Source organism: Zonotrichia albicollis, chromosome 4 (assembly GCF_047830755.1).
Source record: "Zonotrichia albicollis isolate bZonAlb1 chromosome 4, bZonAlb1.hap1, whole genome shotgun sequence".
NCBI lineage: Eukaryota > Metazoa > Chordata > Aves > Passeriformes > Passerellidae > Zonotrichia > Zonotrichia albicollis.
In genome coordinates, this window is record NC_133822.1 from 67043311 (window position 1) to 67066998 (window position 23688).

Genomic DNA, 23688 nt, shown 5'->3' on the forward strand with positions numbered 1-23688 from the left:
GAACTTGGAAAAGCACATTTCATTATTTACTTCAAGAATCTTGGCTTTAAGATCACCTACTTGAAGGTAGTATACTTGAAAGAGTATTCATAAATTAGAATTCCTCGGAAGCTCATCCAGCTTATGTCCAGCATTAGCTTGAGCCCATCAGCTCTCTGAATACACGTTAATAAGGCCAGCTACGGTGTCAACTCCCTCCCTTACCCGGTGAAACGAGCTGAGCCTGTGCAGGAAGGCATGTTTGCACACCCCATTATGTAGTTTCATGTCTTGTTCCAGAAATATCTCAGCAGTTCAGTGTTTAGGAATTCACTTCTCATTGCTTTATACAGCTGATTACACATATAAAGGCTCTGCTATTGAGCACGCAGTTCAAGGGACTGTTTTGTTAACAAATGTTCTGTGCCACGGATGAGATGGTACATAATTACAAAAACACAAATCTGCTTTTCCTTTTGTTATTTTGTGAATACCTGTTTTAAAACAAGTAGTGAAACATTTTTATCCCCAAAATTATTTTCTGCAGCAATTTAACTTCATTTCTAGAGACTAACATTTGTGGTTCCTATATTTTTCCCCTGTCAAATAACACTTTGAAGAATGTACGATCACATTTTTGTTACAGCAAGTCCTTCTTCTCCACAGCTCCTTCTATCACCACAGCTGTGTGAATAGCAGAGAATTCATTCAATCTTTAATTATCCTCAATAGCAGCTTAATGTGGATATATAGCTTTCAAGACCAGAGCAGACATCTTGCCATGGAGCTGTGCTAACCCAGGAGATAGCTTAGAGCTGAATCTAAAAGGCTTAAACAGTGCACTGTATTGATATGGCCTTCTTTTTATTTTGGCTTCTCTTAAAGTGTGGAATGAAATTCATGGGAACAACTCTAGTCTACAAAAGGAAACATATATCATATAAATACCTTAAGAAGATAATTGTGAAATAAATGTCATTTACATATTAAATCTCTATTGCATTACATTATGATACTGAATTACTTAACTGCAGATAACAGAGCAGAACAGATACACCTAATTGAAGTACCATGCTCTAAACTGCCCAGTGGTTTTGACTCCCTAAATTAGCACAAGAATGTGTAAGTTCCTCTATTGACCAAATCTTGACTTCACTCACAGTCAGACTGTTGGTCTGAGATACACCTCAGTGTGAGGTGTACACTGTGAGCAGCAGAGAGGAGCTGATCATTCCCCTCCCATTGTATTTTGCTGCTTGAGGGGACAGGGGAGGAGATAGAGGAGTTAGGAAGGAAGGAGTGAAGGTGAATCTGGGAAAGATGAAAGTGATTTTTTAATTTTGTCCGTGTTTCTCACCATCCAAGTCTATTTTAATAGGCAAGAAATTAAATTTGCTTTCCCAAGTCAAGTCTGTTTTGTACATAACAGAAATTGGTAAGTGGTCCACATGTCTTTTTCTTGACCTACAAGGTTTTTTTTTTATCTTGTGTCCTGTCCTGTTGAGGTGGGGGAGTGAGACAGCAGCCTGGTGGGCATCTGGCAGTTGGCCAAGGTCAATTCACCACAGTCAGTAACAGAAGAACAATCAAGAGCAGTCTCAAACACAAGAATATCATTCCCAATTTCCCAAATAATTTATTTATGTAATTTCCAGGGGTAAGCATATATCTAAGGAGAACCAAAATAAGTTCTAAAATAATTAGGCAAATTATTTGCATGCTAAGAATCACATTAGTAAACAGGAGCCCTCAGAGTTCTTTGGATCTTTCAGGTCAGCAGCTTTAAATATTACAAACTCTTAATAAACAAATTTATAATATGTTATTATATTTCCCTGACTGCACTTAGTAATTCAATCTGACTATTTACAAAGTTAATATTTTGGAGCCTTATCATAGTAAAATTAGACACACTTGAAAGGCATCACAATACATACACATTTGCAATAAAATATTTTAAAGAGAAAGCTTCATCACTAGAATAATGGCATTCACCTCTTCCCAATTTATTTCCATAGAGATCTCCTAAATATGCACGAAGGTTAGAAAGATTTTACTTCTTTGCCTTTACATTGTGGATACACAATAATTATAATCATTTCCTTCCTTATAATTAAATGAAGGAAAAAAAAAAAAAAAAACTCTGCTTCTTCTCTTAGGCCTGCTCTGGTTATTTTGTCTGTGGATAAACACCTCGAAGACCCCGGAATGTTTGAGACGCTTGGCCGCAGATTTCAGCAGTTAATCGGACGCCACCCAGTGTAAGAAGAAGAAATCGCTACTCCTCAGTTCCACTCCCAAATAAGATGGGCACTGGAGAGTGAGACAAGAGGAAGGTTTACAAAGAAGGTCGAATTGTATTTTATTTTTAAAGTAACATGTTAACATCTGCTTAGTGCTGCTGTGCTATTAAATGGAAATTAAATTAGATAACAAATAGAAGAGCAGACAAGAAAAAGGAAGGAAGTTTAACATTCAGATTTTAGTTTTTAATTTGAATATCTATTTCAGGTAGTGTTGATCTAACATTTAATATTGAATATATTAACTAATAATTTTTTTAAAAATTTTGTCAGTGTTAGCCCACATTATATAAAACTCTTTCTGTCTTTTGAACAATTGTAGCTCTTAAGAATTAATGGATATTAGTGGAGACAATTTTGAAACTGTCTTATATTTCAGACACATATTCTTCAAAAATTAGTTCTATTATTTTAAATTTAAACAAAACAAAACAAAAATAAAACAACAATAGAAATAAAGTCCCAAACTATATTGTAGTTAAAGGAAGCAAGTGCTGGAAAAACAATTATATCCATGAAACTAAGGAATTTTCTGAGAAGAATAATCAATACAGAGATATCAAAAGCAACAATTTTTAAATAATTTATGGACATGCCTCATAAAACATGAGAGAAAGGCAACAGAACATTTGGGGGTGGAAGGAGGTATTTTGCCTTCAGACACTCATGTTTTGAATATTTGTCACTTATTCGGATGGTGCTTCTTTTCCTGGTCCCAAACTGTTGGTGAGCAACTCATGATTGTTTCACTTCAGTTTATTTTTTGCTGAATGACTGCTGCTATTGGTTGATCTCTTGGTTGTTTATATTCACTTTGTTACACTTGATTCTAAATTAAAACCTGCCTTCACTACCCACGCAACAAATCAGCATGAAAACAGAGAGCCAAACCCAAACACTTTGCACACTGTGCAGTACTCAGTTACAGAAAATGAAATATCCAAGAAAGCAGTGAAGTTTACTTGGTTTGGGGTATTTTTTGTATTCATGTGAATATATAATTCATTTTATTATTCAGTTTATAGTAGTTCATTTTTATATTCATGTGAATACTTGTGCTGAAATCTGAAACCTTCTTGTACACTTTAATTCACAACTAGGATAAAATCTTTCTCTAAGAAAGTACATGTGGCAACTCTTCACTTTTCTTACTATCATTTCCTAGAAATCATTGCTCAGAGCTCAAGAAAGAGGGTTTTATATATTATTTTATACTATATGAAAAAAAAATAAGTCTATTCTCTCAACAATATGTACCTAGCAGATTTGATAACCACCATGCCATATCTACTCTAGTTCACATATACTGACAATGTGAGACATTTCTTAATGCCTTTTCTAGCTGGAGCATGAGGAAAGAGAACAATGAGTAGTCTTTAGAAGGATTTAGAGGAAAAGTCAATTATCATGAGACCCGTATGGGCAAATTCTTTACTGAAGCTCCTAAGGTTATTTGAAACATTTCAGTCGAAAACCACCTTTTTTCAGTAGTATATAAACAACCCTTTTTATGAGAAATCTCTGCAATTATATCATCACTTTGCAATAGAGCATGTTGAATTCCTAATCTTGGTATGGTAAGTGAATATAGTGGGTACCTCAGTGAAAGAGAATGAAAATCAACAAGCTTGAATACATTAAAAAAAAAAAAAAAGAAGCTGAACTTACATTGAATTTAACAGTTTGAAAAGAAATTCGTACATTTCGTAGGACAAATCAGAGCCTCTGCAATCTGCTTTTCCATGATGGTAATGCTACCTAAAAACAGTGAATATTCTTCATAAGCCAATAAACATGATGCTTACAACCCATTTTATTGTTTTTAATTTAAACTTCTAGAAGTTGTGGAAGAAATGTCAAAGACACTATTGTTTGCCACTAAAGAGATTCAACATTTTCTAAGATGCTGTAATTTCAGCATATAGTAGTATTTAGATTTCCATTTACACAAGTGCCTGCACTATAAAGTCAAGATGGGCTCCAGCCGCAAATGTAAAATTAGAACTAAATCCAAAGTTTTTCAAAACAGGCCTTGGGGTTTGAGTTGAAGTTTAGCGTGCTTTATATATGGCACATTTTTTCACATAAACATATTTTATATCCCAAAAAAGAACAGACAAATATATACTCTGCATCATTTTCTATTTTAAAGAATAGATAAATGACAACTTAACCAAACCAATTTTTTTATATTGCAATGACCATAAAATGTAGCTGTACTTCCCAATTTAAAGGAATGGGAAAGAATGAATGACTGTTTTTATGCAATGTTTTTCTATTTACTTTGTATCTTCTTCATTTAAAAAGTCCTGAACTGATCAAAAGAAAAATGTGGTTTCAATTATTATCAGCAGTAAAAAGAAAAATAAATCTGGGGGGTGGGATATATCTATATATATGGTTAACAAAGCTAATATTTTTTAATAGGAATCTCTTTCAACAAGATTTACTCTGAGATGATGAGGAAATAAAACCAGTAATTAAATGAGTTTATGAGGCAGAAATAAAATAATATAATAATGATACTAGTAGTAGTAGATTAGTCATTATTTTAGAAAAATATTGTACAAAACTTGCCATGTATATTTTTTATTTCAAGTGCTATGTCCTTAGCGAGGAAATGCATTTTAGGCTGTTTTTTTAGATTTGTTTATTTGTAGAAATTATTGTATTATTTGTAAATGCAGTATCTCTACATTTAATATATGGTAATTTTTTCCCTTTAAGAATGGAACTGTTTAAAACTTAAATGATAGAGATTAGAAATATTTTCTTCAAAAAATTTTCCATTGTAATAGAGCACAGGAAAATAAGTGTCATTACAAATTGGGGGGGAATTAACAATATCAAAACAGTCTGCTTAAACCATAATCACAAACACTTTAGTGTTTATTTATGAGATCAGCAAATAGATGCAGTCATTATAATCTGCAATTTGAATTGTTCTCTGAGTCTATCTTTCTCCATAGGAACTGAAGAAAACTCAGTTCAGTGATGATGGTGCCCTGTTTGGGCATGTGGGTTTCTGCAGTCTGAGCTCAAGAGAAGAATTACAGAAGAAGGGGAAAAAAAAAAAGAGGGAAAAAATGAAAAAAAAATGGTCTGCAACAAGAAAAAAAAAAAAAAAAAGTGAGATGAACGAGGTCTGGATTCATTCCACTTAACTTGAGATAGCCTGCTAAGTTGGGACCATCAGTCACTCTAGGCTCCCTGCACAGAAAAACAAATTAGAGATAGGAACCTTCAGAAGGCAATTTACCCCACCTAAGAACCAAGTCATCTTCTGGTGGTTTGTCTCACACTGTTCACTCCAGGGACAACCCTTGCTCCCAGACAAGGTATGCCACTTTATTCCTGTAGGTGCCCTTGAGCTTAAGAAAGAGACAGACAAAGTGACAAAAATAGTAAGACATAGAAATTAATAGATGTCTAATCAGAAAAAAAAATTAAGAGAATGAACAAGAAAATATTAATCACAAGTTAATCACCAGGGAAGAGAAAAATTGCAAAGAGGAAACTGAAGAATCAAAGAAAAATGCAACAAATTATAAAAAATTCAAAGCAAGAAAAAGCTTTTCTTTCTATTTATAAATTCAAATGAGCAGAGATAGCACTGCTGGTTGTGAATTAAGAGGCTGTGTTTCATTTATTATGTTTTATATTATTTTTATGTTGCAGTAGGCTGAAATTTCTCTAGCCAATTGGCAAATGTTTGTCCACACATGGGGTTTGATGAGCTATAAAGGTGATGATGATTTCAAGTATGCTGGGACTTGTAATATTTCAAACATCCCAAATTACAGCCAAAGGAAACTACATCCATCCAGATAGGCAAAAATTCTCTAAGCACCAAGACCCTACTGAGAAATTCAAATGAATAACCTTTGTGAAATATTTATATTCACTCACTAAGAAAGGAGTGGGGAGAAAAGTGTTCATAAAATGAAAAAGCATCTTGAACTAATTTTTAAGCCATCTATGCTAACACAGGTTTACAAATAATTCAATGTCCATTATTTGTTGAGCCATGTACATCGTGTTAACGAGAAGGATAAAATACTCCACTTCCCCCATTGAGCAGAACACTCACTTTGACTTGGAAGTTGGGCAGCTTCTAAACCCACTTAATTTACACAGGCTATGTAAGATGTTAAATGAACCATAAAGGGCAGATGACAGAGACAAACAACCCTTTTCCCTGAAGGTGCCAAGTTTCAGGGCCTTGGTCTCCCTTTCACACTGACGCAGCGTGTGACACTGGAGGACGTGGCTATCACTTTCTATAAATGGCTTAACCTTCAGCTTTGTGTGGTCTGTCTAGTACTATACCCTGACAATTAAAGAAAATCAATATCTGGCACTTCAATGCTGAAAACATGGAACCCACTTTGGAGGTAAATAATTAGTTCAGAAGTGCTTCAGGCAATAATTAACTAAACTAGACTTATTAGGAACTCTTGCCTAAAGCATTTTTCCTTTTCAGAGGTGTTTAATATCTATCACATAACTTCTAAATTATTTAAATTTGGGCATTTCAGCTTTTAACAGTTATAATTAACATTGTTTGACTATTTACTCTTTTACACAATAAATTATTCTCAAATCACCACCTTAGCTTCACCTTAGTGAAGCTTTTGACCTCATGCTCATTTATTTCAGTTTTCAAAGAGAAAAGCACAGAAGTTATTTGATTCAGAAGCCTCTGATTTACATTTCTATTTAATACTCATGGAGAGGGTGGATTGTTTTATATGATTGTGCTTGAATCTTAGATTATACATTTGATTATACAACACATTTGCACAAAGAATTCCCTTGTAAACCACTGACCATGAGAATGAAAGGCTTACATCCTTAGTTGTCTGTGGGACATTTTCCACTGCCTTTAGAAGGAATAGGAACTTATGGAAGACTCTTATGGTGAAGTCCAGTGATGTGTCCAACATATTTCAAGTTTACTTCATTCAACTAAGTGGCACAAAATAAAAGAAAAGTAATTTCTTCTGGCTAGATACATTATGGCTCATCAGCGGGCTGGAAATTGAGAGTGGGAAGAGGTAATTTTTGTCAGACTAGATGTTTTTCTTTTTCATTATCAACTCTTGAATTCTTATCCAGGTTGGGTCTTAGCAGTTGCTCAGTTTTGAAAACATTTCTGTTGAAGTCAGCATTGTTTCTAAAGTTAAATAACACATGTAAAAATTTTCAGGATCTGGGCCCCTAGGTATGTTCTGTTACTCTTATTGCACTGGAGAAGTAACATTTTGAAGGCAAAAAAAGACACCTTATGCTTCTGGGTGCAGTGGTTCTGTGGTATCCTCACAATCTAAGCTATTATCCTACCATGATTCTTGCAAGGAATTTACAAGAACAAAACAAGAGATTTTCACGAGGCTGGGCTTGGGGCTTGTATGTGTGTATGTGCATGCATGTGTGCATGCTGCTCAGAAATCCATCCTTCACCTTCAGAATTCTATGGAAAAAACTTATACTAGAACATTTAAACTAAAAAAACAGGAAAGAAAAATCCTAAAGCCCAGGTTTATGGGCCTAAAGCTAAACAAATCAGTCACCCACAGCCCCTCTGAGATCAAAGTTACAGAATCTCTATATAGAACACAACCCTTTTTTCTCCTTTAATTGAACTGCTTGATGGATAAAATTAGTATTGTATATAATGTATCTTCCCCAGTACCTCATGAATTTCATGGATACAAAAGTACACTTCGTCTTACAATGATTTAAAAAACCCAAACACTGTAGAAATTAATAGTCATGGATTACTTTCTATATTTTATAGATTTTGTATCATCCATTTAACAATTTAAAGGTGACTAATTAGGAAAGTCAAACACAGAATTGTAAGGTTTTACCTTATAAAGTCAAACACAGAATCAGAGGGTTTTACCTTATAGAGCAAAGTGAATACTTGTGGAAATTGAGACACTAACACAGAAGAGAAGTGTCCTGTTTTATTTCACCTACCAATCTTGAAATGCAGAAGTACAAATAATGCAAGCACGATATCTGATTTCAGTAACACACTTATGCTTCCTGTACACTCTTACAAAGAGATTCAGTTCTCTGACCATTGGCACATAATCTACACTAGAATACATAATTATCTTCTGGAGTTGATTTATTGGCTGTAAAAGGGTTATAAACAGCTTATAGCATGGGAAAATTGTGGCCTCATTTTAGTAATATAGAATGCAAGCAGCTACATATATAGGTTTTTAAGCTCTCATAAGTCAACAGAAATTAAGTTCATGATTGATAAGTTGTTCAGAGGGCCAAATGCTTGTGCCTCCCTTAGGATAAGCTAAATTGCCCTCAGAACACTATTAACAGTACTTATGAGTTCTCAACAAACTATATGGAAGGTCTGAGAAAAGTTGCCTGTGCTTGAGGCATTTAAAGCCAAGGCAAAAAATTCTATTCAAGACACTTAACTTTTAGGCATAAAAATTTAGGTAAGACAAACTTTGCCTATCCGTAATTTCCCACTAGACATTTCTGTCCCCATTATCTTGTAATTTTTTATATGATTGTCATATAACATGATTCCTATTTTTACTTATTTCTTACACTTTTATATCACTGAAGCATCAACACTCACATTATATTAACAGTGTGGATGTTTAATTTTCTTTCCATGTGTTTAAATTTTAAAGCTTAGTTCAGTTACAATACTTAAGGCTACATTCATAAAAGATTTAATTAAACACAATTTATTTCAGAGTGGTATTATTTGATTGATTTTTATTTATTTTCAGAAATTGAGGTATAAGAGGAACAAAACTTTAGAAAATGTCAGTATCTACTATATTTTTAACAAAAATTCCACCAAGGCTTTAAAGTATTCATTTAATCAGTATGTTCTATAGATATTTGGGGAAAAAGTCATAATGTGGGTACATACTTGCCTTTTCTAAGACTGTAAATTTGACTTCAGTATAAGAGTAGAAAATGTTAAAAATAAAACATTTGATCACCTGAAATTATTGTAAAAACACTCCATGGAGGATAAAATAGGTTTGCAAATAAGTTGTTATAAGGTTTTTGTTGAAGGCCAGGGTTATAAAATATAAAGTCAAATGGTGCATTTTATTATTTCATACCCATTACAACCTCATGGGTAGATGAGGCTACTGTGAAAACAGATTGACTAATTTTCCGTATACTCCTATATTTTTTATATTGATCTTCACCTTATTTGTGTTCTTTTGCCTTTCATGGATTGTTTACCACAGAAAGTTTGGCAGACCATTTTTAGTGCTAGTCCCGTGTTCAGTGTAGAACTTCACTATGACAAGCATTTCATTCTGGTTGTATTATTCAAGGGAAGTCTAAACTGAAGAATGAAATCCTGGCCCTTTTCAGAATAATTCATCTGAAGTCTTAGACATTTTAGGCACAGTCAGCCAGCTTCTACAACATTCGATTAGTTTCCATTTTTTTTCATTTCTTTGCATTCCTCCTGTCCTCCAGGGACATTTTTAATTCTCAATAAACATTGCATCTCATTCAAAAAATATTTGCTCTGTTGTGTTGAAAATAGCAAAGAGTTTAACACTGAACAAATAGAAACATTGACAGTCTAGAAGTAGGGTGCCATTCAAACTGAAGGAACAGGAGGGAATGCAAGTGGAGGAAATAACATTACAGCAGGTAATATTTCTTGTTTCTGTGTGACCACAACTCATCCTTAATCGCATTTTATCATGAAACAATCATATAAACCTCTGCCCAATTGGGATGAGAGCTCAGTCTAACTAAAACATACATTAGCATGAAGGAAAGTTTAGCTACCACTCTCAAGACTGTCAACTGCAAGTTTTTTGAACAATAAAGATTACGTTCCTGTCTCCTCAATAAACTCCCTGCAGTACTACAGGAAGATTTCCACAGGAGTTTGTCTAGATTTATTGTGAAACTACATTAATATAAATTTATTATAAAAACGACAGCTTTTAGATGTCTTTAATGTAAACACATTCAACAAGTATTTAATGTCTGAACTGTTCAACATTTTCCCAGATATTCAGGTGATGCTTCTGTGCTTAAAACCAAAAATGTATTTTTATTTAATGATATTCCACAGTTAGTATTGAAATATATTTATACTATTTATATTTATATTTATATTTATATTTATATTTATATTTGTACTTTCTGTCATATTTCTGAATATGCTGTCACATGACCACCAGCTAATTAGGGAACTAAATGGAGAATTTAGAACATCCTATATCTCAACTGACCTTGAGTATGTCACTGGAAAAGCAACAGAACACATGCATGAGATCAAATTATTGGCTCTTTCTCTGACATGTTAGCAGTGATGAGGAAAGCAGATGGAAAAAAAATATTAGATATTGATCCCTTTCTCATTCCTGCATGCCCTTTAATTAGTTTTTGATTGTAAATAATGCTATTGTATCTTGTGACAGTATACATGAAATGATGGCCTGAACTGTATCTATGTAGATTTTGAGATACGAGTCAAACTGAGTGATTGGGAATTTTATGCATTAGAAACATGTTTCTTGTGACATTGCAAATTCTCTTAAAATTAACATTAAAAAAATAGAATGCACTTTTGAATGCATAACCAGAGAATAGATGATGAAAGCTAACCAGGACACCAATATGGTCAGGATTTTTGTCCTTTTTTTATGCCATAGTTGTTGCTGCATCAGCATCTGTCAAGCCAACACCATGCAAACAAGCAAACATGCCCCTCCATTTTACACACACACCTCACTAAATTATCCTTCACAAAGCTGATGGGAGTCCAGCAGAGTTTTTCAGCTTAGATCTGTTGTCACATGGGGACTGCTCTCTGACTGTAAAACAAGCTCTCTCCTACTCTAGACCACATCAACAGCCTGATCACAGGCTCCTATGATTTGCCAGAACAGCAGCACACCTGAGCACTGAGCAGTCTGGATAATTCTCCTGCATGCTTTGAATTCTGGACAGGCTTATTAGCAAGAGATCTGTGTTATAAAACTGCAATTACATGGCACAGGGTGCTATGCTAGTTCCTGTCACACAGGTGACCCCAGCTATCTGGTAAGACTAGCTAAATTCAAGTTTGGTGCAGAGAGATAAGAATTTCACACAGGCACAATTCTATATTGGTTCACTTCACATTGTTATGCTCTGTTAATCTCAAAACATCATCACTTCAACGATGTTAAAAACAAATACATGAAAGTATACACCTGAAATGAAATATAGGGCATGTAATTAAAGTTACCGATTTGGATTTCCCATTCTGTTAGATAGTGGTGCAGAGTAGCAATGAAGTACACTCTTCTCAGTGGTGGCAAACAGGACAAGAGGCAAATTGAAGAACATAAAATTCCATATTAAAACAACAATTTCTCTTTTACTATTACTTTTTACTGGTAGGATCATCAAACAGTGGAATAAATTGCCAAGAGAGGTTGCATTGTTCAAAGCACTCAAACCTGATTGATCAAGGTCCTGAGAAATCTGCTTTAGCTGACAATCTCCACCAGTCCCTGCCAAGTTCAACTATTCTGCCAAAAGACATACACTTTAGTGAATAAATTAGATGCTTTTTAAGATATAATTATACATATATATACTCTTTGAAGAGATGTTGCATGAATATGCTGATGACAGACCTTCCAAGTATTTTTGACTAGAGGATAAAAACTTGATATTTACTTTTTTAAAAGTGGGTTACAGTCCCCCATGATAGGACAGATCAAAAAACTCAGCATGCCACTCGTGTTACAAAGCTTCCCATTCAAAACCATCTAGTTTAAAAAAAAAAAAAAAATTAAAAAAAGAAGTTTCTTGAGATTTAGCAAATCCCCTTTTGTTTCTTTCATTTAAAATACTATTCATTGCACTCCAGTCCACATGCCATGCAATCTACTTCTCTTCCTTCCTCCCAGAGCACCACCAAACCTAAGTTATAGGAAGGATTTTGGAGGAGGGGAGGACGTGGAGAAGAAGATCGAAAGAGGCTCATCCAGCCATCTCTCTTATGGACTGTCTGTTGCTAGTGACTTCTCAGCATCTGGATACAGCAATGGGCAGAGGGGCTGAATCTTAAAATAAACTCAGTGAGATGGTCTGAATGGAACAGTCTTAATGGAGCGGCTCTTCTTCAGTAAAGACAAGCCACTGGGAAGTCATGGATTGCAGTTGCGTATTAGTGAGTGCACTACAGCTCTCCATGGCCTGCAATGTTCTGTCAAATTCCAAAGCCTCAGATATCTTTAGCTGGCTGCAAACAGGAGACAGCCATAAATACAATGTCAAAGGCATTTGCTTTTCCTTCCTTAATCCACCGAAAATATAATTATCCCCAGAGACAGGAGATGAAAGAGACTTGGGAAAAGGGAATTTTCCTCAGTCCAACATGAGATTGCCAAGAAAGGTGTCTTGTCAGGCTCTATTGGCTTTACTAATTTACTTATTTCCTAATTTCCTTCAGGCCTCATCACCTTTGTTAAGAAACAGTACTGTACTTCTTTTTACGTTTATGTTTGTAGTTTGAATTTTTTTTTATTTTAGTGACTTATGTGGCTTTGAGGATCAGTGGAATTTTGGCTTGGGTTTTCTGTGTTGTTTTGGGGGGTTTGTTTGTTTGGTGTAGGTTGTTTTGTTTTTAAAGACAGTTGATATTAAAATGAGCTGGATTAGAGACTAAATCCCTGGCAATTATTAAAGAAACATATTAGTTTAAAAAATCCCAAACAATTACAAGGAAAAAGAAAATCAACTTCCAGGGACCTCAGTAAGGATCAGGGCTGCCCTAGGCCAGCTCCACCCAGCTTGGCCATGATGGAAACACCACTGGGAAAACAAATTTAACAAAGGTCAAAACACTGCACAGTAGTCAAAAGTGAGGTAAAGCACTGGGAGAAACAGTCCTGCAGACACCTGGATCAATAAAAAAGGAGGAAGGGAGGTGCTGCAGGTGCCAGAGATAAGATTCACCTGCAACCTGTGGAGGAGACCATGGTGGAGCAGGGGTTTCCTTGCAGCCCTTGGAGAGATACTGCTGGAGCAGATATCCACGCTGTAGCCTGTGGGAGATGACACATGGGATGGTGGAGGTGGATATCCTGGTTTTGGCCAGGATAGTGAATTTTTCCACAGTAGCTGTGAGAAGGTGGACACTGAACCCGTGTGGATGTGTGGAGGTTGTTATTCTACATCACTCACTTCACTTCCAGAGAAAGTACGGGATTCTCACTCCGAGGAGGGGAGTGTGATTGGTACTTGTGAAGGAAAAGATGGCCTGTGGAGGGGTCTGCTGCCACTTCATTCATTATCTCAGGGGTCATTAGGTGCTGGATTGGTCAGTGAGCATCTTTTGCATGTAAACCACCCTCATTTTGTATACTTTTGTTATTATTAAATTGATTCTTCTTCCATTTGTTTTCTTGTAAATGATTCTTATCACAACTCAGGATCTCTCTTTTGTCTCTCTCACCAGAGAGATTGGGAGAAGGGGAGAAGCTTGTGGTTTACTTTTTAGTGGGAGAAATTAATTAGGAAATTCTATTCCTAAGCCACCACAGTGGATATGGTCTGAAGGAACTGCGGCATGTGGCAGATCCACACAGAGCTGGTTTTCCCTTGAGGACTGCAGCCCCTTGGAAGTAACTGCAGAAGCAAGGAAAAGTCTCGGGAGGCAAGAGCAGCAAAGAGGCTTTTATGGACTCATCACTACTCTCCCACCCCACCTCCTCCCTGTACCTCCTGGGCACAGTAGGAGGAGGAATTTGGAACGAAGTAGTGAAGTTGAACTTTGGGAAAAAGAGGAGAAAATAGTTGATCTTTAAATATTGTCTTTTTTCTCACTATCAACATCAATTTATTGTCGATAACTTGGACAAATTCTCCCAAGTTCAGTCTGTTTTTCTTTTAAGATTAATTCATAGGTTATCTCCCTGTGCCTGTCTCATTTTCTTACACTGTCCTGTTGAGGAGCAGGAGTGAAAGCAAGGCTGTATAGGTGTCTGGCTGCAGGCCAAGGTTAATCCACCTTGGTATAAAATCCACATGAAGTTACCTTGAATATCAGGAGCAGCAATATTTTTTAATTCATTGTCAACATGTGGACAGATTCTGTGAAGAGTCTGTCGCCTATGAATATATGTATATATATGTATAGTATGCGCAGTACAGGAAGAATCTCACTAAAAGTACCCAACTTTTGTTAACAGTACCATAGAAGATGTGAAGAAAAAGTTTCTGTTGTAAAGATCAGCATCTTCAAAAGGCCAGAAGAACCCTCATATATGGAAGACTAAATATTTCTCCCTCTGCCACATAAGCTCTGCAGACTAAATCTTTTAATTTTTTTTTACCAATGTTGCTGTCATAGCTCCTGAGTGTAACATCTATGAGAGCAAGAAAGACAATAAGTTCAAACCAGGCACAGTGTACTTCACTATATACATACACATACATTTATCTAATATATTTAGGATAACTTTGTCTTTACCATTTTATTAATAATTGTTTCATTTACCTGTGCCAAGATTACCCCACAGGGTTTTTTTCCTTTTAATTATCTACTTTCATATGATTTTAACCCAAGAAAGATGTTGTATTTAGGGCCTTGAAATAGGAAAGAGTATTTGGTCTTTCAGTTAATTTGACACATATTTAATATCTTACCACATTTTCAGGTAGCAGACGGATCAAGGTGTCTCATTACATAAGAGCATTTTGATATTCTCAAATGGTGCTGCAAGGTGTAGCATTTCAATACTTGTCCACTTTAAACTCACACTTATTAAAGCCCTGCTAATGGAATTAGAGAGTTATGATGTTTCCTGGCAGTAGGCATATTGTCCTGTAGATTTTTGCAGAACTTCCATTATCATTAAAGGGAGTTACACACTAGAGTACCAACGTCTATTAATACGAATAGCATCTTCCACAAACAGTCTTCTAAACAGCAATTTGGGTGTCCTAAAGCTCTCTAGTCATTCAGGAGAAATTACTCTGATGTCAACACTTTAGCAGCAAAGAAATATCCATTCCTCTATAACCACTCACAAGAGACTCTCAAGCAAGACCTTTTTTTTTTTGTTTTAGTTAGTGGAAATGTCTTCTATTCTTGAGCCTATTAACTTGTAACAATAGAAATAATAGGAGCTGAGACAGGTGTAGAAAGTTTAATTCTCTTCTCTCTTGTGAGCTTCAAATTTAAAAAGGGAGTTCAAAATTCATGATAAAAAAGGTTATTAAAATTCATGAATGCCAGTATAATATAATTTTGATCTGCACAGTTTTTCAAGGATTGTTGTCAGTTTCTATTCCACTGTTAGCCATCATTAACAGCAAATATGACAGATACACTAATGAAATCGATTTGGTCATGTTATCAATTTAATTCAAAAACGTAACCCCATTTTATTACCGTGTAAGTTATAAAGGCTTATAGGCTAATTTCATCTGTCACTGTAAGTTCTCTGCTGGACTTCTAATAAATAAATGTATGTTTATTTTATTTTTTCATATTTTGAATTAATTACTTCAGTACAGCAGTAATGCTGGTTTAGCTCATAATAGGACTGAAATATTGGTCAATGCACTCTAGTAGGGGAAACCTTTCAGTAAAATGAAAATAGCAATAGAGTATTGCCTTGGAGCCTTGCTACAGCTGAGCAATAGATCACTGTGCAGCAATATTCCCTGCAGCCAACTCACTGTCTAAGAAATTAATACATTCTTCATACTCCTATAAGAGGTGTGCCTTGTTGTAAGGACATTTTTTAAGGTACAATGAAAGCAGGACTGTCGTCATACACATACGTCTCTCATTAATAACATTAGAAGGTCAGCAAGATATTTCTCCTTATATATGTCAATATTTCTTTTAAGCATTGATTATCTGATGAAGCCACTTTATAGCTTTTTTATTTGTTTGGAAAAATGACAGACAAGGTTAGCTATCATTATGACAGGTGTCACAAGATGGCATCATTAGATACAGACCTCTGAAATATTTCACTGAGTAACCAAATGTTTAAATTTGGGAAGCTTCTCAATTATGAATATAAGCTAAGGCATTATCTTAAAAAGTGGAATGAATAGCAATATTTTTACGTCTGATTCAAGTTTTTTCTTCAGGAAGAATTGTTTTTGGAGCACAGAGAAGTACTGTTGGATGTAAATAGCTGTTTTACAAGCTGATTGCCTTGTTTCTAGACCAACACATCTTTACAAGTAGAAAGTGAACAAGCTTTACTCTGCATCTATCTAGACTTTGTACTTATAGTACTTATAATTCTTGTACTTATAATTCTTCACAAGACAGTAAAAGAATGATAAAAGATTTCTGAAAAAGTGAACATTTTTAACTGGAGAGAGATACTGAAGAAATCTTTCATTCCTGTTCATCTCAGAAAGCTATTCAAGTTGCAGTGGTTTCATATTATGCAGCCTATACAAAATCCCCTCAAGAGTAACAAACCTGAGGGCCAATTGCCACCTGGCATCCAAGTACTCAGCCAGAGGCAACTAAAAGCTGGGCTTTCAGTTGGTACTGCATCACACACTGCAAACCCACACTGGCAGCCAAATCTGGATGACCAACCCCAAATAATTCCTTTAGGAATGCTGGCTACCATTGCAGTGGGCATGTCTACACAGCACTGCAGGGTGCAACAAATGGGAGAAAAGGGAGAGGAGAGGAAGCTTGCTGAGTTTGTCAAAATGCCTAAGGTGACTGACTACAGTCACCATCTAAATAATACAAAATGGCCTTGCCATGGAGTCAGTGACAAAGATTTCTTCCAATGATATTTTGTTAATCCATGAAGAACAAGTAGTAAAGTACAGGAAACATTAACCTGATGTGTACAATTAAACACAAAGATTTCACAATAACTGTTCCCTCTAACTTGCTTTATTTGTCTTTGGGTTTAGACAGTTTTCATGTGTTCCTAGTTTGGAAGAAACTCTACAGCAACACATGTAGGTTCCCAGAAAAGCCTTCGTCTCAAGAAAAAGATGTGGCCATTTGCTCTTCTCAAGAAGTGTCTGTGTCATTTTCAGGGGTGTGAGTTTCCTGTGCACAATGTGGTCATTGTTATTTACTTAGCTAGAATTTTAGCCACTCTAGAGCTCACCTCCAGAGCTTTGATTTGTCTTGCATGAGCTGAAACTTACATTATCACTCTCATATTGTATTCTTCAATATTCTGAGAAGGAACAAATCTGTCTGTGGAGAAAACCAAATGTTTCATGGCTTCATTGAGGCAGAAATTTTAAGTTGCGTCAAATTAAATATAATTATCTTCAAGCACCAATGTACATTTTTGTTTGCTAATAGCACCCCATTTAGGCTTATATGTTTTAAAGTTGCCATCCATGTAGAATTTCTGCTTTGGAGTCTGCTTAAATACGTCTTTGTAGAGTGAATAGAGAGTGTAGACAGAAAGAGCCACATTAATTTGCATCTATCCAGGTGGAGATTGTCTGAATATACAGGGAGAAATATATGACCCTTGCCCTTGCACTTGTTTTAGTCTTTGTGCTGGGAAGGCCCTCTTTACTGCCACTGGGGATCTGTGAGCTGTTTTGTGCAATGTATTTGTACATTAACACAGCCAGGCTGTTAATGTACAAACACATTAACAAACACATCAGGCTTCTACTACCCACTTTTTGTTAGCACCTTCACAATTCAGTAAAAAATTCTGGTTGACAGCGGATGTCAACCTTTTCTGTCATCATAGCCTCTGCCTGAGGTGGGTGTACTGTTATACCTGTGTGAGAACCCGTACTATAGCATCTGCCTCTCCTCTTGGGAACACAGAAGTGTATACAGCAGCTTCTTCCAGTGCAGTGAAGGAGGACAGACACAGCTCACAGTGCTTTATACAATGGTTTTGAGGTAGTGCTCAAGCTCCTTAGATAATGTAAACTGCTCTCTGTACATGCCAACAATGTCCTTCTGTTATGTCAGACTCTATACTAATAGAAATACCTTTGCAGTTTTTGCTCCTAAACAAAGATTTGCAGAAATGTTCCTTTTTTATTCTAGATTTTGGTGTGGGTTTTGTTTGTTTGTTTGTTTACTTTTTTACATTAACAGTCCTCATGTGTTGAAGCTGTTCTTTGCATGCTACTTATTAATACTTTTAGAGAAATTCCATTTTGATAATATGTTAATCAACTTAATTCATTTGCACTGGCGTTTTTGCATCACTGCAGCACAATATAGTGTTTTAGTGTCACTTTCACTAGCCTGATATTGGCAACATCAAACTCAGAAAATTGTGGGCATGGTCTGTGCAAGCCAGATGTGGAGGACATCAGTGCCATGAGCACACTGTGCTTTGTGATTACAGATGCATATTGTAAGGGTACTCCAAAGGCTTGCTGGAGCTCTGAAAAGGCATAAATAGCATAGGATTACCATATGAAACCAGTGACTTGGCCTTGAATGAGTAGCTTGAAACCAACATCAGTATCTATTTCAAGAGCAAAGTCCTTTTTCACATATTTCCAAAATTTGACATAGTTGAAACTACAGTTACTTTGATGTTGTAACAAATGATAAATTGACACTCCCAATTTTCAGTTTTCCATTTTCTGCTAATATTTGGTGATCCATTTTGTCTCTGCATGTCTTCATAGGCTTCCCATATCTTCACTAATCTGTGTAATTTACTGATACTAACAAACTGTGCAATCTCAGTATTTATATTTCATTCATAGTCAGAAGCAGTACAGGAACTTGTGTCGATCCTCCCACAGAATGGCTCATTATTAGTCACTATCTATTCTGGCTTATTGTCATTTCCACTTTTTAGTTTAGTTCCCAGCTTTTAGTTTATTTTTAATCAGTGACAGAATTACCTTTTATATATTACCCGTGGGTCTCTAAGTTTAATGGAATTTATATCTCAAAAGAAGACAACCACATTATCAGTAAAATTCTCATCTCTGCAGTTAAAATAATGTTTCCTTTCTTATTTCCTTGTTTCAAATAATGCTCCTTTTGATTCCCCTACCATGTATTGAATACTAAAAAGCACTTATTAAACACTACATACACTGAAATGAAAAAAATTTATTTTTCTCTGGTCTTGGTTGTTTTTTTCTTCAGTTTCTTTCTTGACCTCCTTTCTCTGCTCAAGCCCCAGTCTGAAAGAAGTAGAATATTCTGATTTCTGTCCATCTTTATTTGCTTATGCCCAGTGTGAGAGATTCATTACTTCAATGTAGGATCAATTCTGTGATGTCAGAAAAAAAAAATAGTCAAGCCATTCCTGTCTTTGTCTGTTACTTATGTATATGTTATTCTTTGTACACATCATACAAAGATGTTTAAAAGGAAATACATTCTTATGTATTTTTTTAATTGAAAAAGATACTGCATATATCTAGGTTTATGTGATGAAAGAGCTGGTGCTGGGTGGGGTTTTTCTCCTTTGATTAATTATAATAAATATTTCAATTTTGGTTTGGGGTTTTTTTGTGTTTTTTTTTTTGTTTTTTTTTTTTTTGTTTTTTTTTTTTGTTCTTGGTTGGTTGGTTAGTTTTTTGTTTGTTTGGTTGTTGTTTGTTGTGGTTTTTTTGCTTTTTGGGTTTTTTTCTGGGCTTCTTGTGCTACATCCACTGCTGGCTTGTTCATTTTTTCTTTCCACTAGATCAGTTCCCCAGGCATTCAGTGCTATGATTTCTCTGTCATCCAATCATTTACCACCTTCTAGTTCAGCTGTTCCTCACAGCCCTAGAGGCTTTTCAGACACAGTGTTGAATTCTTTATTTTCTTCTCGAAACTCTAATTAGTAATCAGGGTTGTGATGAGTAGGCTATATGAGATAGTAACTGCCTGGCTTAAAGATTTATGCAACAGCACATGGGTACAATTTCAGTAAACAAGTGAATGATTGAGAATACCACATAAAACCTGAGCTGCTGCTAAGAAGAAATGAATTGGCAAAAAAAAAAAAAGGCTAAAAGCATAATTATGAAATTGGTGAATGATGTGTCACATTGATTGCTATAGTGTGCTAATGTTTGCTCCATTTGATATCCCAGATATTAAAAGCAGTACTTAAATGTGTCCTTGCCCAGGCTAACAGAAAGCTACAGAGAAGCTTTTTTCAAAAAATTTTTGAAGGTTTACTGCATTTTTGGAGGTTATTTTTATTAGTCCATTATGTGTTTTTATGTATTATTCTGTTCCTTTTCAAGCATGTTTTGAAAAAGTTACTTGTGTGCAAGCTGAGAAATGACGGATATTTAATAGCATTCAAATAAGACATTACCCTCTGTGTTTCAAATTCTGCTTTGGAAGAGGCACATAAAATACTTTCAGAAACAAACAATTTTTTTATGCAACTTAGTTCTGTAAAATTAAAGTTCACAATATTCTGAAAACATACTGTTCCTGAGAGAGAAACATTTCTCCACTGCTCTTAGAGTAGTAATTCACAGTGACAAAGGCAGCCAGTATATTTTGTTTGTTTAAAACTATACATTCTGGGGGAGGACGGAAATGCACAGAACACATTTTAAGTGCCTTGAAGTGTCTGTTGAATACAAGAGACTCAGAGATTAGAACACATCTCTGAAGGGTAATCAGAATCTTTTTTCTTTGATAGTTCTCATCCAGAGTAGACCTTATAACCATGTACATCTACCCTTTTTGAGAATATAACGTAATTAGAAAACAAAGACATAAGGTTGCATATTCAGAACTGATTGGACTGTATGATTCTAGATGTAAATATTTCAGATGTCCATTCTTAGATCCTCTTGTTCTTAGAGCATCCATTTTCCTGAAAACAAATGACTGTAATATGATCTGTAACTGAACACACCAAAATGAAGGTACCCAAGACATGAAAATGGAAGGGTAAAACTTCAAAACACAGTTCATGTCCTCAATTTCCAATTCGTCTTCCTCTCTATGTTCCCACATTTCTTATCATCTGGTGAAATTCCTTTGGTGATGTCATGCTCAGGGAACAAGTCTCACTTATAAAAGGATTTTCTTTATTTTTCATAATTTAGCTGAACCAACACAAAACTGAATACTGTAAAGCAACAAAAATGATGCAACATCTTTCATTTTTTCTGTGTTTACTAAATAAGGCTACGAAGCTCCCTTTAAAATAAATCAAAACAGAGAGTTGGTAGAGTGAGGGATCTGGCTCTTGAGGTCTACATGTACAGTAAATCTATTTACCATCATTTATTGCATGACATTTTAAACCTGACATTGGTCATTTATAGTGCAGTCAGTCCATAACACTTTACAAGTGGCTGGGCTTTAATTGCTACTTTGATACTGGTCAAAATCCTATGATTAAATAAGAATTTTGTATATATTTATTTTGTTTGAAGACAAAATGATCCATAGTCCATATTTTCCTGCAACCTCTGCATTATATAAGCCTCAGTGTTTGAGTAGGCTTTAAAAAAAATTCTTTAATCAACTTTTTGTTTTTGTATCTTTCATCTATGGTCACTTGAATAATATCTATTTCTTTTTCTTTAGTAGAATAGAACTAGCATAACACTAAAAGTTAATTGGAGTATTAGGTAGTATACTTGGAACCGTAATACATTTGCCAGGAAGAAATTAAGTTCCCTTGCTGATTGTATCATACCAGTACGTACTAAACTTATATGCCAAAAGGTACAGTAAAAAGAACAGGGCTTTGTTTTTGTTTTATCATAATTTCTCCCTTGTCTATGCTGTCTTTGCTAAATTTTCACTAACCAATAATGCTGAAAAAGTGGGCTTTCTAACAATGAGGTAAAACACTGAAAACGGGATTAAGGAACAGGCTTTAAATTGTCCCTTACATAAAAGTAGGGAAGAGGAGGGAGGGAGGGAGGGAGGGAGGGAGGGAGGGAGGGAAGGAAGGAAGGAAGGAAGGAAGGAAGTGGCGGAAGGAAGGAAGTGGCGGAAGGAAGGAAGGAAGGAAGGAAGGAAGGAAGGAAGGAAGGAAGGAAGGAAGGAAGGAAGGAAGGAAGGAAGGAAAACCTTGCTATGAAGAGCAATGAGTAAAATATTTTACACTCTATTTTTATCAGTACATAAAGACAAAAAAAAAAATAAAATTAAAATAAAAAATGCCTTCCAACAGTGCAATGGTTGAATGCATTTATGTAATATAAACAACATTATTCTTTGCTTTTACTACACAGTCCTCTCTGGTCATGCTTTACATCCAGAATGTCCCAATGGAAGAAAGCAAACGACACCGGTCACTTCAGAGACAACTGAAGTAATAAAACACAACTTAACTCTGAACCACTCTTCATGACTGTCAGAGTTATCACGTTAATTGTTAAATAGGATTTTCTACAAATATACAACATATAAAAACTGTTAAATATATAACTTTAGGCTTTTCAAAATACATTTAATGATCTCTTTCAAACAAGTGTTACTTTTGTTTTCTCTTTAATTTGCTTTCTGGTGCTAAATGGTGTATCAGATGAGACATAGGCCACAGATGACCAAACATGCTCTTTGCAAATACTGTATTATCCAACTTTAACTATCAAAAATGGAACTGTAGAAGAGGCATGTTTAACTGGTTAAAACGGAAAATGATTTTAGTACGAGAAAGTCAATCTAAGTACAGAGGAATAAAGGTGCTGTGTAGACAGTTTGTGTTCTTTTTGTCCAAGTTTTTCAAACATAGGTCATTTTTTCTCAGTGCTCCGTTATGTTCTCTTGAACATGGCATTTCAAGAGCAGGTCTCTGAGTTAGTTTTTACTTCAGCTTTCCATAAAGACTTCTGCTGGACAACATTTCAGCTTTGTGAAAGCTGGAATCATGTCTTTGTGGAGACCTTCATTTTAATGACATAACTCTCTTAAGAGTAAGATTGTGTCCACTTTAAAATAGATTTTGCTCTTTGGTCTATTGTAAATACTGAAAGTATAAGAAAATAAAAGCAATTCAGACAGTTTAGGGCACAAGAAGAGTTTCTCTTTTGCACCTCAGTGTCCTCCCATAGGCAAAACAGTCTTCTCTAAGGCTGATTGGGATGATACTCTTCATTGTAGCAGACTCTTCGGATTGAAACATGTAGGTAACAGCAAGTCCAGCAGTGGTGTACAACGCAGATGAAACGTTAACCATGAACTTTTTTGTATTGCTAATGCCCAAGCATATCTCTTTTTCTATATTCCTTAGTCCAGTGATCCTTAGAATGGTAGAACAAACTTTAGCTCATAATGCAGAGGAATTATGCTGTCATTCATGAGATACAGAGAAACAGACAGTTGAGTTGATGACATATAACAGATGATGATCAACAGCAGTGTAACTTGACTAAGTTAAGTAGCTCACAGAGAGCCTAAACCACTCCTACGAGGATTCTGTGTTGCTGCATTTGTCAGGAGACCTGTAAATCA

At 35.4% G+C, this 23688-nt stretch overlaps 1 protein-coding gene across 18 annotated transcripts in view; it reads right to left on the bottom strand.

Annotated features, from left to right (window-relative positions):
• TAFA5 (TAFA chemokine like family member 5) overlaps positions 1–23688 on the bottom strand; it is a 505223-nt gene that overhangs the window by 81018 nt on the left and 400517 nt on the right. For 6 of the 18 annotated variants that reach the window (XR_012580128.1, XR_012580127.1, XR_012580126.1 and 3 more), the window contains 4 exons: positions 7133–23678; positions 5547–5653; positions 3951–4040; positions 1591–2292 (listed from right to left, as the gene is read on the bottom strand). The exons of 5 other annotated variants lie outside the window; for them this stretch is intronic. Coding sequence is in view for 1 of the 13 variants with exons in the window: in XM_026790279.2 (XP_026646080.2) it covers positions 5588–5653 (66 nt within the window). In the remaining 12 variants the exon portion in view is untranslated. Of the gene's footprint in view, positions 1–1590; positions 2293–3950; positions 4041–5546; positions 5654–7112; positions 23679–23688 lie in introns of those variants that run through there. 7 more of the 18 variants (XR_012580122.1, XR_012580123.1, XR_012580124.1 and 4 more) reach the window with 7 other exon arrangements.